The following is a 15,483-nucleotide window of genomic DNA, read 5'->3' as shown; positions in this document are numbered from 1 at the left end:
CAGAAATCAGTTGCATTTCTATACACGAACAATGAGACTGAAGAAAGAGAAATTAGAGAATCCATTCCATTTACAATAGCACCAAAAATCATACATTATCTTGGAATTAACTTAAGCAGAGACATAAAGGATTTATATTCTAGAAACTACAAATCACTCTTGAAAGATATTGAAGAAGACACAAAGAGATGAAAATAATCCATGCTCGTGGATCANACCTATATCCTAGAAACTATAGATCACTTTTGAAAGATATTGAGGAAGACATAAAAAGATGGAAAAATATTCCATGCTCATGGATTGGAAGAATTAACATAGTTAAAATGTCCATACTACCCAGAGCAATCTACACTTTCAATGCTATCCCGATCAAAATACCGAGGACATTTTTCAAAGAACTGGAACAAACAGCCCTTAAATTTGTGTGGAACCAGAAAATGCCCCGAATCGTCAAGGAATTGTTGAAAATCAAAAACAAAGCTGGAGGCATCAGAATGCCAGATTTCAAGCTGTACTAGAAAGNATTTCGAGCTGTACTACAAAGCTGTGATCACAAAGACAGCATGGTACTGGCACAAAAACAGACACATCGACCAATGGAACAGAATAGAGAACCCAGAAATGGACCCTCGGCTCTTTGGGCAACTAATCTTTGATAAAGCAGGAAAAAACATCCGGTGGAAAAAAGACAGTCTCTTCAATAAATGGTGCTGGGAAAATTGGACAGCTACATGCAAAAGAATGAAACTTGACCACTCTCTCACACCATATACAAAGATAAACTCCAAATGGATGAAAGACCTCGATGTGAGACAGGAATCCATCTAAATCCTAGAANCCAAATGGATGAAAGACCTCAATGTGAGACAGGAATCCATCAAAATTCTAGAGGAGAACATAGGCAACAACTTCTATGACATCGGCCAGAGCAACCTTTTTCACGACACATCGCCAAAGGCAAGAGAAATAAAAGATAAAATGAACTTATGGGACTTTATCAGGATAAAGAGCTTCTGCACAGCCAAGGAAACAGTCAAAAAAACTAAGAGACAGCCCACGGAATGGGAGAATATATTTGCAAAGGACACCACAGATAAAGGACTGGTATCCAAGATCTACAAAGAACTTCTCAAACTAACTCAATACACAAGAAACAAATAAATCATAAAATGGGTAGAAGATATGAACAGACACTTTTCCAATGAAGACATACAAATGGCTAACAGACACATGAAAAAATGTTCAAAATCATTAGCCATCAGGGAAATTCAAATCAAAACCACACTGAGATACCACCTTACGCCAGTTAGAATGGCAAAAATAGACAAGGCAAGAAACTACAATTGTTGGAGAGGATGTGGAGAAAGGGGATCCTTCCTACATTGTTGGTGGGAATGCAAGTTGGTACAGCCACTCTGGAATACAGTGTGGAGGTCCCTTAAAAAGTTAAAAATTTAGCTACCCTATGATCCAGCAATTGCACTACTGGGTGTTTACCCCAAAGATACAGACGTAGTGAAGAGAAGGGCCATATGCACCCCAATGTTCATAGCAGCATTGTCCACAATAGCTACATCGTGGAAGGAGCCGAGATGCCCTTCAACAGATGACTGGATTAAGAAGCTGTGGTCCATATATGCAATGGAATATTACTCAGCTATCAGAAAGAACGAATTCTCAACATTTGCTGCAACATGGACGGCACTGGAGGAGATAATGCTAAGTGAAATAAGTCAAGCACAGAAAGACAATTATCATATGGTTTCACTCATCTAAGGAACATAAGAACTAGGAAGATCGGTAGGAGAAGAGAGGGATAAAGAAAGGGGGTTATCAGAAGGGGGAATGAAGCAAGAGAGACTATGGACTCTGAAAAACAAACTGAGGGCTTCAGAGGGGAGGGGGGTGGGGGAATGGGATAGACTGGTGATGGGTAGTAAGGAGGGCACGTATTGCATGGTGCACTGGGTGTTATACGCAACTAATGAATCATGGAACTTTACATCGGAAACCGGGGATGTACTGTATGGTGACTAACATAATATAATAAAAAATATTATTATAAAAAATTTTTTTAAAATGTCTATACTACCCAAAGCAATGTACATATTCAATGCAATCCTGATCAAAATAGCATCAGTATTTTTCACAGAACTAGAACAAACAATCCTAAAATTTGTATGGAACCAGAAAAGATACTGAAAAGCAAAGTAATGTTGAAAAAGAAAACCAAAGCTGGAGGCATCACAATTCTGTACTTCAAGCTGTATTACAAGGCCATAATCATCAAGACAGTATGGTACTGGGACAAAAACAAACACATACATCAATAGGACAGAATAGAGAACCCAGAAATGGACCCACAACTAATCTTTGACAAAACAGGAAAGAATACCCAATGGAAAAAAGACAGTCTCTTCAACAAATGGTGTTGGGACATCCAGACAGCAACATGCAGAAAAATGAAACTGGACCACTTTCTTACACCATACACAAAAATAAATTCAAAATGGATGAAAAACCTAAATGTAAGAGAGGAAACCATCAAAATCCTAAGGAGAAAACAGAAAGTAACCTATTTGACCTTGGCCACAGCAGTTTCTTACTAGACACATCTCTAGAGGCAAGGGAGACAAAAGCAGAAATAAACTATTGGGACCTCACCAAAATGAAAAGCTACTGCATGGTGAATGAAAAAATCAAGAAAACTAAAAGGCATCTGATGGAATGGGAGAAGATATTTGCAAATGACATACTGGATAAAGGGCCAGTATCCATAATCTATTAAAAAAACTAATCAAAATCAACACCCAAAAAATAAATAATCCAGTCAAGAATTAGGCAGAAGAGAAGACATACAAATGGCTAACAGACATATGAAAAAATGCTCAACATCACTCATCATCAGGGAAATAAAAAATAAAACCACAATGAGAAACCACCTCACACCTGTCAGAATGGCTAAAATTAACAACTCAGGAAACAACAGATGTTGGCAAGCATGTGAAGAAAGGGGAAGCACTGCTGGTGGGAATGCAAACTGGTACAACCACTCTGGAGAACAGTATGGAGGTTCCTCAAAAAGTTAAAAATAGAACTACCCTACAACCCAGCAATTGCTCTACTAGGCATTTATCCAAAGGATACAAAAATAGTGATTCAAAGAGGCACATGCACCCCAATGTTTATAGCACCACTATCAACAATAGCCAAATTATGGAAAGAGCCCAAATGTCCATCAACTGATGAATGAATAAAGAAGATGTGGTGTATATGGTATGGAATATTACTCAGCCATCAAAAAGAACAAAATCTTGCCATTTGCAACAATGTGGATAGAACTAGAGGGTATTACGCTAAGTGAAATAAGTCAGTCAGAGAAAGACAACTATATGATTTCACTCCTATATGGAATTTAAGAAACAAAACAGGTGAACATAGGGAAAGGGAAGGAAAAATAAGATTAGAACAGAGAGGGAGGCAAACCATAAGAGACTCTTAACTATAGAGAACAAAGTGAGGGTTGCTGGTGGGGAAATGGGCGGGGGGATGGGCTAAATGGGTGATGGGCACTAAGGAGGGCAATTGTTGGGATGAGCACTGGGTATTATATGTAAATGATGAATTACTAAATTCTACTTCTAAAACCAATACTATACTATATGTTAGCTAACTTGAATTTAAATAAATTTGTTTTTAAAATTTAAGGTCATAAAGACAATGAAAGGCTGTGGAAATGTTCTCGATGAAAAGACATTTAAAGAAACATGATGGGATGCCTGGGTGGCTCAGTCAGTTAGGCATCTGACTTTGGCTCAGGTCATGATCTCAGGGTCCTGGGATTGAGCCCCAAGTCCGGCTTTTTGCTCAGTGGGGGTTCCTTGTCCCTTTCCCTCCACCTCTCCCCCTGCTCCTGCTCACTCTCTCTCTCTCTCAGATAAATAAATAAAATCTTTAAAAACTAAAAATAAAGAGACATGACAACTCAGTGCAACATCTCAGTTTAAATGGAATTTCATACTCTAGAGGAGAATATTATAAGGATATTTGTATCAACTAAAAAAAACTGGAATATGAATGTCAGACAAAGTATAGTAGTAACATTACAAATTTATTAATAACTGTACTGTGGTTACATATAAAGAGAATATCTATAATTTGTTAGGTGCAAAGAGCCATGATGTATGGAACTTACCCCAACTGATTGAGAAAAAATATGTATCAGGGGCGCCTGGGTGGTGCAGTCCTTAAGCATCTGCCTTCAGCTCAGGGCGTGATCCCAGCGTTCTGGTGCAGTCCTTAAGCATCTGCCTTCAGCTCAGGGCGTGATCCCAGCATTCTGGGATTGAGCCCCACATCAGGCTCCTCCGCTAGGAGCCTGCTTCTTCCTCTCCCACTCCCCCTGCTTGTGTTCCCTCTCTCGCTTGCTGTCTGACTCTGTCAAATAAATAAATAAAATCTTTAAAAAAAAATATGTATCATATAGACAGCTAGACAGAGGGGTTGAAAATTAGCAAAAGACAACTATGGGTACAGTGTTCTTTGTATTAGTTTTATTTCTTTGATTTTTAATAAATTAAAAATCACTTCCAAACAAAAGGGTAAAAATAACTAATTTTAAAAAGAATATGTAATAATTTGATTAAACTGATAATTCTCTCTCCTAGATTGGCTTAATATTGGTTTAATTTTGTACATTCTTTTCTTCCTCTGAGAGATAATATTCTAAAATTCTTTAAAGATTATTCACAGAGAATCTGTAGGCATAAATGCGTTTTTTGGCAAGGTATTAAGTCAGAGGTTATTTGAATCACTGTACAGTGAGATTTGACTTTTCCAGTTGTCTGTTTCTGCTGAGGCCTCAAGGCTGAAAACAAAAGGTGTTATATATACCCACAAGTCTAAAAAGAGTGTATGGACAATGAGATATCGCTGTACACTTAAAACTTAAAAAATAGAGACAAACCAAATGCTGGTGAGAATGTAGAGAAATTAGATCTCTCATACATTGCCGGTGAACATGTAAACTTATATAGCCACTCTAGAAAATAGTTGGGCAGTTTCCTAAAAATTAAAATGTTGCTTGTTTTAGAAATCTATGTGTTCCCTAAATTACATGGAGCATCATTGCAATCCAAGGGTTTTTACTTCGCTAAGCAGCCCATTCTACTTTCGTTTTACCAGCTTGCCCTGGCCTGGTGCCAGTCAATGCCACAGCTTTTAAACAGTGGTAATATAAATATTAGTAATTTCTCAGAGAATTCTATTTATAATTGACAAGGTCGTGAAAGTGATTAAAGTTTGTGTTATCTGGAAGGTCACTTGAATTATTAGCTATTATTCCTCTCGGAAAACTATTCCTTCTGTAACTGCCCCTCACACTCACAATCTCTGAGGCTGTTGGCCAGAACCCAGTAGACCATTTATCCAAGAAGAGGGGTGTTGGTGTTTTCTTCCAAATGCAACATACCTGGTTGGATGGAAGATCACACATGAGAAGTTACTGCCCATCAGTAACAGGTAGCACTAGATCTTACAATGATCAGTTTAACATTCACCTTTTTGGCTTTTGTTTTGGCTTTTTTATTTGCTGTACCTGAGCTTATTTTTGAGGTGTTTAAAAAGTCATTTTGTCCAATGAACACAAAGGTATCTTAAGTATTGAAAGTGCTTTTACAAGGAGGTATATAATGAAAACAACAAGGAAAATAATTTTTAATAATTACTTTGAAATAATTCTAAACTTACCGGAAAGTTGCTGTAATAAAAAGAATTCCTATATTTTCCCCCATACTCTCCAATTGTTTTTTTTATTGCATTTTCTTCTCTGTGTCACACACACACCTACCCACACACCATTTATTATTAGTCTTTTTCTGAACCTTTTAAGAGCAATCTAAAGATGTGATGCCCCATCATTTCTAAATATCCTTGTGGTTATTTCCCCCAAATGAAAGGCTATTCTCTTATATAACCAGCACACAAACCTCCAGATCAGGAAATTAACATTAGTACAACACTACCATCCAACTCACAGACCAGATTCAAATGCCCTCAACTGCCCCCAACAATGTGTTTATCCATTTTGATCCAGGATGCCCTCTAGGGATGTATGTTGCGTTTGGTTATCATGTCTCTTCAGATTCTTTCAATCTGGACAGTTTCTCTATCTTATATGTTTTCCATATCCTTGACAGTATCCTGTAGGATGACCTTTCACTTAGATCTGTCTGATGTTTCTTCATGACCAGGTTCAAATCATTTAATCTTTGCAGAAATACAGAAACACCACAGATCTTTGCAGAAAATGATTCTGTGCACGTGAAGAGGTACATGACGTAGGTCCATTTCACTACCGATAATATTAACTTTGAAACAAATGTTTCCTGCTTTGGAAGAAAGAGATGGTGTCTTCCTCCAGGGCAAAGAGCAGGCATGCTCACTGCCAATTATAAAAGACTTAGACCTCTAAGCTCAGATTTCCTTTCTAAGCAACACACAGCATCAGTTGGCCCTCTCACATTTTTCTAAGAGAAGAGGGGATCCTGGAGCTGACAAAAACATTCTGATACTCTTGTTACTGCTATGCTGTAATGAACTGTTCTTTGTCTCTGACCCAGGTGTTTCATGTTTTCTCCAATTATCTATGAAATGTGGCAGGCTCCTATTAGCTTACCAGTAGGTAAAATCTCAAACACATCACAATTCTTGACAATGTGATCTGGCCCCATAACCTCTCTGACCTTCTCTTTTAAAACTCTTCCCTTCTTGGGGCACCTGGGTGGCTCAGTGGGTTAAGCATCTGCCTTCAGCTCAGGTAATGATTCCACGAGATCAAACCCCGAGTTGGGCTCCCTGATTAGCAGGGAGCCTTCTTCTCCCTCTCCTGCTCCCCCAGCTTGTGCGTGTGCTGTCAAATAAATAAATAAAATCTTTTTAAAAATAAAAATAAAACTCTCCCCTTCTTTATTTCCCCTTCAGTCACACTTTTCTTCTTCCTGTTCCTTGATCATGGCAAGAAACTGTTCACCTCATTGCACTTATTTTCTGTCTCCCCATAGATCCACAGAGGTCACTTATTCACCTTTGTGAGGTCTTTAGTATCACCTTCCTTGACTCCACATGCATGGAACCTAATTTTTCTCTTTAGGACATATCAACATCTAACATACCATACCACTACATACCATTTTAGGCTAAAATCCAAAACACTGACAACACCAAATGCTGACAAGGTTATAGAGCAGCAGGAACTCTTATTCATTGCTGATGGGAATGTGAAATGGTATAGCCACTTTGGAAGAGTGTTGGACAATTGAAAAGATGTTATAAACATCTTTCATAATTGCCCAAACTAGGAAACACCTAGGATATCCTTCAGTAGATAAATGAATAAATAAGCTGTGGTACATCCATACAATGGAATAGTATTCAGCACTAAAAGAAATAAGCTATGAAAAAATGAGACATGAAGACCTGGAGGAACCTTAAAATGCATCTTATTGAAGAAAAGCCAAGCTGAAAGGGCAACATGCTTTGTGATTCCAACTATATGACATGCTGGATAAGGCACAATTAGGAAGACAGTAAAAATATTGGTGATTACCAGGGGTTGGGGAGGAAAAGGGAGGGAAAAATGGGTGAAGTACAGAGTATTTTTAGGACAGTAAAGCTATTCTGTATGATACAATAATGGTAGATACATGTCATTATCCATTTGTCACAATCCACAGAACATACACTGAAAATGACACTTAATTTAAGCCATGGACTTTGGATGATAATGATATGTCAAATAGGTTCATCAATTGTTCACTGTACAACTCTGTAACAGGATGTTGATAGTGGAGAGGTTATATATGTGGGGTAGGGGGCAGGGGAGTAGATGAAAACTGTACTTATTGCTCAGTTTTCCTGTAAACCTAAAACTTCTCTAAAGATTGTTTATTTTTAAAAATACTGTGCAAGTGTTCAGAAGAAGCAATAGGCAAAATATGCTAACATCAGAGTCTCATGAAGATAGATTGTTGAGTGAAAAAAGTAAGTACATTTTTTTTTAAAAGATTTATTTATTTGAGAGAGAGCATACACAACCTCAAGCAGGGGGAAGGGCAGAGGGAGAGAAAGAATCTCAAGCAGTCGCCTCTCTGAGCATGGAGCTTGATGCAGGGCTTGATCTCATGACCCTGAGATCATGACCTGAGCCAAAACCAAGAGTCAGACATTTAACTGACTGAACCATGTATGGAAACGTGAACATTGTCCCTCATTCTTATATGTAATAGACAACAGTGTCTAGGAACCGTCCTTCAAATAAAGCTCCCTCATGCATAGGTATCCCTTCTCAAAATTGGGTTTGTAGTCCTAGGGAAACGTCCACACCCTTATCCTTAGGAAACAAGAGTGTCAAGATAATGTCCACCAGTAACATCATCGATTATGAATAGGGAAGCATGACTCAAAGTGGTTGTGGAAGCATTAGGAAAGGTCTACGTACATAGCTGTAAGAAACATCAGTGTATCGGTAGGAGAAGAAAGGGATAAGGAAAGGGGGGGTAATCAGAAGGGGGAACGAAGCATGAGAGACTGTGGACCCTGAGAAACAAACTGAGGGCTTCAGTGATCGGTAGGAGATAAAAGGGATAAAGAAAGGGGGGTAATCAGAAGGGGGAATGAAGCATGAGAGACTATGGACTCTGGGAAAAAAACTGAGGGCTTCAGAGGGGAGGGGGGTGGGGGGATGGGCTTGCCCGGTAATGGGTATTAAGGAGGGCACACATATGCAAACAATGAATCATGGAACAATACATCAAAAACTAAGGATGTACTGTATGGTGACTAACATAACATAATAATAAATTATTATTAAAAAAATAAAAGAAAAAATAAAATTATTGTCAAGTAAACTGATATTTATTTCCATTTACATAATCACTTTAATCTTATCTTGACTTGATTACACTGTACATTTAATCAGAAATATAGAAACTAAAGAATAATTCGTATAGTGATGCCTTCTACCTCCCACAATTGGAATCACTTTTTTGAAAGTGTTATGAATGTAAGGCATTCCCAAGAATGTCTATTTCTTGAGATAAGAATAAACCATTCTCAGAATCTTGCATCTGATGCGTCTCTATAATACAAGCTAGAGCAGAGAATCTGTGCCACACGGCACCAGCCAAAAGGAGCATAGTTACCACAAGGAATAGAAGACTGTTCAATAATTGGCTCCATTACAGAAAGCCTACAGTTAGTGGGATTAAAACAGATATACCACGATTCGGTGTATTTAGTGAGGAAAACCCTTGGAAGATAAGGTAAGTTCTTAAATGATAAAATTATGTAACTTTACTGTATTTATGAGCAATACTGTTTTTTTAACTCATGTTTTTGCTTTGTTAGTTTTATCTATAAGTGATCCACCTTTCAGAAGCCATGAATTATCCTGGATGTCTTTTGCTTCCTTCCATATTCGAAAAAAGACACATATTCAATTGCAGTTTCGGCCTCTTTCTGCAGATGGCATCTGATTTTATGTTGTACAACACTTAAAAGGACAATCAGGTAAAGTTGGCAAGATGGTTGCGGGGGGAGGGGGGAGGGGGCAGGAAATCCTAGCTAATTCCCAGTAGTCTTTTAAGCAATGTGTGGAGTATTTTTATTTTTTTAAGTCATTGAGCCTATAAAATATGTAAATGCTTGATACTTATATGTTCTGCTATCATTGCAAGTGTATGTTTATAAACTGACTCTCTAAATATAAAATTTAATAAAATAGCAAGAGCTGTGTTACAATTAAAGTCAGCAAAAACCAAATATAGTATATTCTCAACTGTATAACAATCCCATCACAGAAGAGGTTGAAGCCAAGCATAAAAGTCCTAGGTCAAAAGGAACAAAATATGTATATAAAAGATAAATGAAAGGAAGGCATGATTGATATATTTCCAGTAAATCCATCCACATTTATAGCTCCAAAAATTTTAAGTTATTCAATATGTTCTCTAAATAATAAACCTAGGATTCACATTCCAAAATAAGTTTGTAAAATTATTTTTAACTATAAAAGTAGCACAATTACTGCAAAACAATATGGAATGAAAATCTCCATATAGTATGTTGCAGTTTAAAAATTGTTTTTGAGTTTTTATTACTTTACTGTTAGTTTCCATTTTCATATATCTTTCTCCAGAATTTTAACAAAGACATTTGCATTTATAGTTATATTTATATTACAAAATATTTGTAAATTTTAGATTTGACTTTTCTTTCATGTTGTTTCTCAGAAAACAAAATTTTAGCATTGGGAAATAATTAAATCAGTTTTTGCTTTCCATAGTCAACACAAACGGTGCCCTGATTTTCACAATCTAATCTAAGTAGCTCTTTTGAAGTTGTCTTAATATGCTGCTAAATGATTAGAATATCAGAGAATTAGACTAAAGTGTTTCCATCTCAGTGCACTGGTGAAATACCTTCAAAATAATTTCAAGGAGAAAAGATAATCTCAGGGGCACCTGGGTGGCACAGCGGTTAAGCGTCTGCCTTTGGCTCAGGGCGTGATCCCGGCATTAATGGGATGGAGCCCCACATCAGGCTCCTCCGCTAGGAGCCTGCTTCTTCCTCTCCCACTCCCCCTGCTTGTGTTCCCTCTCTCGCTGGCTGTCTCTATCTCTGTCAAATAAATAAATAAAATCTTAAAAAAAAAAAAGATAATCTCGAAAAAAAGATAACATGATTGAATTACAAAATATACCTTAGAAGAGATTTGTTTTCCTGAGATTTGATATTTCCTTTTAAATTCATGATTAAATCTCCCTGTGAAAATGCCAAATGAAAGAATTGTCCACAAATAGAAAATTTCTACTTCTAAATCAAGAGATATTAAAAGACAATCAGCTTTAGTTATATTGCTCACTAAAAAACTCAGGATTAACCTTTGTATGATAAGGGCATAAAATCAAGATATATTTGAAGCTGTACTGGTGAAGAATGTTGTACTGTAGTTTTATAATTAGTACACTAGATACGTATTTGTTTACGTATGCAAAATAAAAAGCCCATACACATTAATAGACATAGGAATCCAAGAGCATATTTTTCTTACATCTGTTATTAAATGGCACTATATTTCAATTCCTGTCAGTCAAGATTTTCCTTTTTTCTGCTTCAGACACTGTTTACAAAGATGAAAATATATGTATTAAACTTCATGTCATGGTTGATGCTGCATTTGAAACTTATGTAAGGAAATCATGAAAACCTTATTAAAAATCTAAGCTTTAAATTCTCAGACTTAGATTAACCTCAAGGCATTTACCAGATGAAAAGCATAAACTTATTTGTGTTCGGTTGGTGTAATGAAGTGGTAAAGTATGTTTCATTTATTTACATTTGCATAAAATACAAGCGATGTTCTCGTGCTTTGTACCTCCTTTAAGAGCTATGTCTGATGTAAATATTAACTAAGACTTCTAGCTGATTCTCTGCTGAGATGAGCTTTTAGTAAAAAATGCCCATTTAATACACAATGTAAAAAAATAAATTTAGATATCAACAACCAATTAGCTTTTCATATGTGAAAAGCCGAATTTTCAGTTAACAAGGTATCTCTATCTCTTTAGAGAATAATTTTAATAATCTCAAATAATATAAAATTTAAAACAATATGATAATTTCAAAATTATCTTCATTGATTGTAGATCTTTGATTTTGGAAAGAGATTTTAAAGAAAAAACCCTTGGCACCTGTTTATCCATTGCTGTTAAGTATTTCATACCTTAAAGTGGGTGTTTTGATACATAAAAGTTATCAATATTATATTAAGCACAACTTAATCACAGCCTGAATTCATCTTGATAGAGTTATAATCCTCACAAATATGTTTTTAAAAAGCCTGGTCAGGGGCGCCTGGGTGGCTCAGTCTTTAAGCGTCTGCCTTCAGCTCACGGAGTGATCCCAGGATCCTGAGATCGAGTCCCGCATCGGGCTCCCTGCTCCACTGGGAAGCCTGCTTCTCCCTCTCCCACTCCCCCTGCTTGTGTTCCCTCTCTCACTGGCTGTCTGTCAAATAAATAAAATCTTTAAAAAAATAAAAAATAAAAAGCCTGGTCATCCACAATATAACGTTAAAGCGTATTCAAACAATAAAAGATAAATAAGTTAATATTACCTTCACTTTCCTTTTAGGTAGATAAAAGTATAACATTTCCCTAATATACTTCTTCTATAGTCCCTTCAAAAATGTTAGGTCCTAAAAGGTTGCCTTGATCTATGATACATGGCTGGGGTGGCAGGTGAGGGGTGGCAGCAATGGCAGCACAGATGAGGGAAGGAGGGCCCTAGACATGGTTAAACAGGCATTAAATAGCCAAGGTGAATTCATTTATGATCTTCATTCCATTTATGAGCTCAGTTTCTTAGAAGAACTGTTCACTGTCAACTTCTAACACATACTTACCCTAATGTCAGTATGTACTTATGACCCATGACTACAGCCATGACCCATATTCTAGTATACTAAAATAAAGGTTTGCATGACAAAATCTGCTATTACGGTTACAAGAGCAATTTTAGCTTCCAGGGACACAGAGGGGGAAAAGAAAAACACCTTTTTTGGGGTCAGTTCTTCACAAGACAAAAACATACCAGCAAAACTGTGTTAAAATAATCTTTCCTTGGCAGAAACTATTCTCTTTGCTCTTAGAGTTGTCAACTTTACCAGTGATATTACAGATCACAGCTTTGGCTTTCCTTATCATTTTTAGATACTTCTTATTCCAATGTAGCCCTTCACTGTAACACTGTTTACTCTAGGACACTCTGTGACACAAGTACCAAGAGAAACTTCTTCCATAATCCTGTAAGAGAATTTGTGTCCACTTACAGGCCACAAAGTATATTCAGAGTGTTATATATTTTTAAAACAATATCAGTTATGTTTCACTGTTCTAGTTTCTTATGGTACAAAAATTTACATGATTCAGTCCACATTTAATTTGTTTATATAACCTCAAAGTTTGCAAATTCTGCTTCTCTCTTTAGACTTTAAATACTATTCATGTTAGAAAATATGTGAATAAAGTGAATTTCTTCCTTTTTTGGGAATTTGCACATCATTATAGGAAAAAGATGTTTTATTTCTTGCTTTCAGCCTCAAGCTAGTATTTGAGAAATACTCTGAGTCATTGCACCCCACAACTACACAAAGGTGATTTCTTAATTCAACAATTATTTATTTAGCATCTAATTATGTGCCAGGTACTGTGCTAGGTGCAGGAGATAAACTGTTGGGCCAAATCAGACACAGACCCTATTCTCATGAAGTTTACAAGCTACTGGATGAGGCAGCTGTCAATCAAATAATCACAGATTATGTCCGCTAGAAATTCTCTATGAGGAAAATCATTAAGAGAACCATTCTTTGCATGGACTCATATAGTTTTCTCAAGTGGAGACCATAGGTGTAGCACTGTAGGACTGCTAGGTTTCCCAACGGTCCTAGAACGATGGTCTGAAGTGGACCACAAGGGTGAGTAGAAGAAAAGGACACTATTTGTGGGAGGGAGGTGAGGTAGTGTGGCACTGCCCATGGAGAAAAGGAAGCAAGAGTAGCATGTGCCAAGAAATCTCCTTGGATAAGACAAGAAATTTTTATTGGCTGTGAAATGTTAGGGAGAAGGGAAAATGCTGTCTTGAGGAAGATATCTCCGTACTTTGCTAACCTCTTGAAACAGTCTTACATTGAAGGGCTGCATTCTTTTCCTAGGCACATATAGTTGCATTTACTCTTCCTCTGAATGCCTCACTGCAACTTCATACACATGCTGGATATTTGTTCGCAGATGACTACATAATTTTAAAATGAGATAAATATTGTGACGGAGAGACTCATGGTGCAATTAAAGTACTTACTAAAAGAAACAAACCTGACCAGCTCTGGGGAATCAAGGAACACTTCTCCGAGGAAGTGGCATTTGATCTCAGACTCAAAGGATAGTAGGAGTTACCTAGATGAGGTGGAATGGGGACAAAGGGGAGTGTTCCAAGAAAAAGAAAACAACATGCACAATGGTTCTGAGGCAAAAACAAGGTCAGTGTTCCTGGAGTAAAGAGAGTTGAGGAAGAGAGGGAGAATACACTCCAGGTAAAGCTAGAGAAAGGGGCTGGGAACGTGCAGAGCCTCTCTATGAATGTTAAGTGATTTTAGGCTCTTATCTCAACAACAGTGAATGCCATTAAAAGGTAGTATAATGACCAGATCTTTTCATTTGAAAAGATCATTTTAGCTTCAGTGTAGATTCTAAAATCAATTTGAAAGGAAGAGTGAAGAGGCTCTAGCAATGGATGAAGCTAGATATGACAGTAAAATTAATGAAGGTGGCATAAGCAGACAGAATAAGAGGTTTACAGTGAGCCAAAATGTTAATAAATCTGTTTCATTAGAGAACTATCTTTGATAGACTGATTATTGTGGAACAAAAAATATATGGAATCAGGGATCAAATCCAGATTTTCGGTTTGAAGAACTGGAGGACGAGGGAGTGACTCACTGAGTTTGGAAAGACCGAAGGTGCCAGGTGTATGGGAGGAACTGAGGTATGAACTTTGGCATTTTATGTGCTTTTACAACATCCAAGCAGAGATCTCAGCTAGGGATTTGTGTAGTTGTAGACAGAGCTTGATGCCAAAGACATGGCTGAAACTTTGGAGAGCATACAATATAAGAAGAGGTGTTCATAGCCCCAGTATGAACTGCTCTTAATTCTCTTGCTTACTTCCCCAATCTCTGTCAAAAACAGAATCAGCAGCTTGGAGTAAAACATCTAAGTTACTTATTTTTACACATTCATCCTTAACCATATAAAATCATTAAAGGAAAACCTCCCTTAAGTACCACAATACATTCATTCAGTTTATGTGGCCAATTCCTGAATAATATATGCGTATGAATACATACATATATTTTTACCTGTAAACGGAAACAAAATTATCTAACATTATTGTGATCAAAACTATTTTCTCCCCCCAAACCAAAACTTACTCAAATAGCCAAAAAGGGCAAGAGTTTTTAATGGAGCAACATTTTAATCTTACTAATTAACTGGTTTTCTTTCTCAACAGGTGATTTTTTATGTATCTCCTTAGTAAATGGTTCTGTTCAACTTCGCTACAACCTTGGTGACAGAACTATCTTCTAGAAACTCTCCAAAAAGTAATGACTAATGGAAGTACTTGGCATGTGATTAAAGCAGGAAGGGTTGGTGCAGAAGGCTGCCTGGATCTGGATGGGATAAATGTAACGGAAAAAGACAATCTTAAAATGAGCTCCCTGGACACAAATACTGAATTCTATATTGGAGGAGTGTCATCCTTAAATCTTGTAAATCCTATGTCAAGAGCAAATGAACCTACAGGTTTTCATGGTTGTGTCCGAGAAGTTATTATAAATAATCAAGAATTACAATTAACCGAATTAGG

At 37.0% G+C, this 15,483-nt stretch overlaps 1 protein-coding gene across 1 annotated transcript in view; it reads left to right on the top strand.

Annotated features, from left to right (window-relative positions):
- EYS (eyes shut homolog) overlaps window positions 1-15,483 on the top strand; it is a 1,484,071-nt gene that overhangs the window by 1,467,636 nt on the left and 952 nt on the right. Inside the window, 3 exon segments of the mRNA XM_034648271.1 lie at window positions 9,406-9,567; window positions 15,127-15,195; window positions 15,198-15,483. Of these exon segments, the coding sequence (XP_034504162.1) occupies window positions 9,406-9,567; window positions 15,127-15,195; window positions 15,198-15,483 (517 nt within the window).

This window comes from Ailuropoda melanoleuca, chromosome 19 (assembly GCF_002007445.2).
Source record: "Ailuropoda melanoleuca isolate Jingjing chromosome 19, ASM200744v2, whole genome shotgun sequence".
Taxonomy (NCBI): domain Eukaryota; kingdom Metazoa; phylum Chordata; class Mammalia; order Carnivora; family Ursidae; genus Ailuropoda; species Ailuropoda melanoleuca.
The sequence above is the reverse complement of the archived record's forward strand: the minus strand, read 5'-3'. Positions and strand labels throughout refer to the sequence as shown.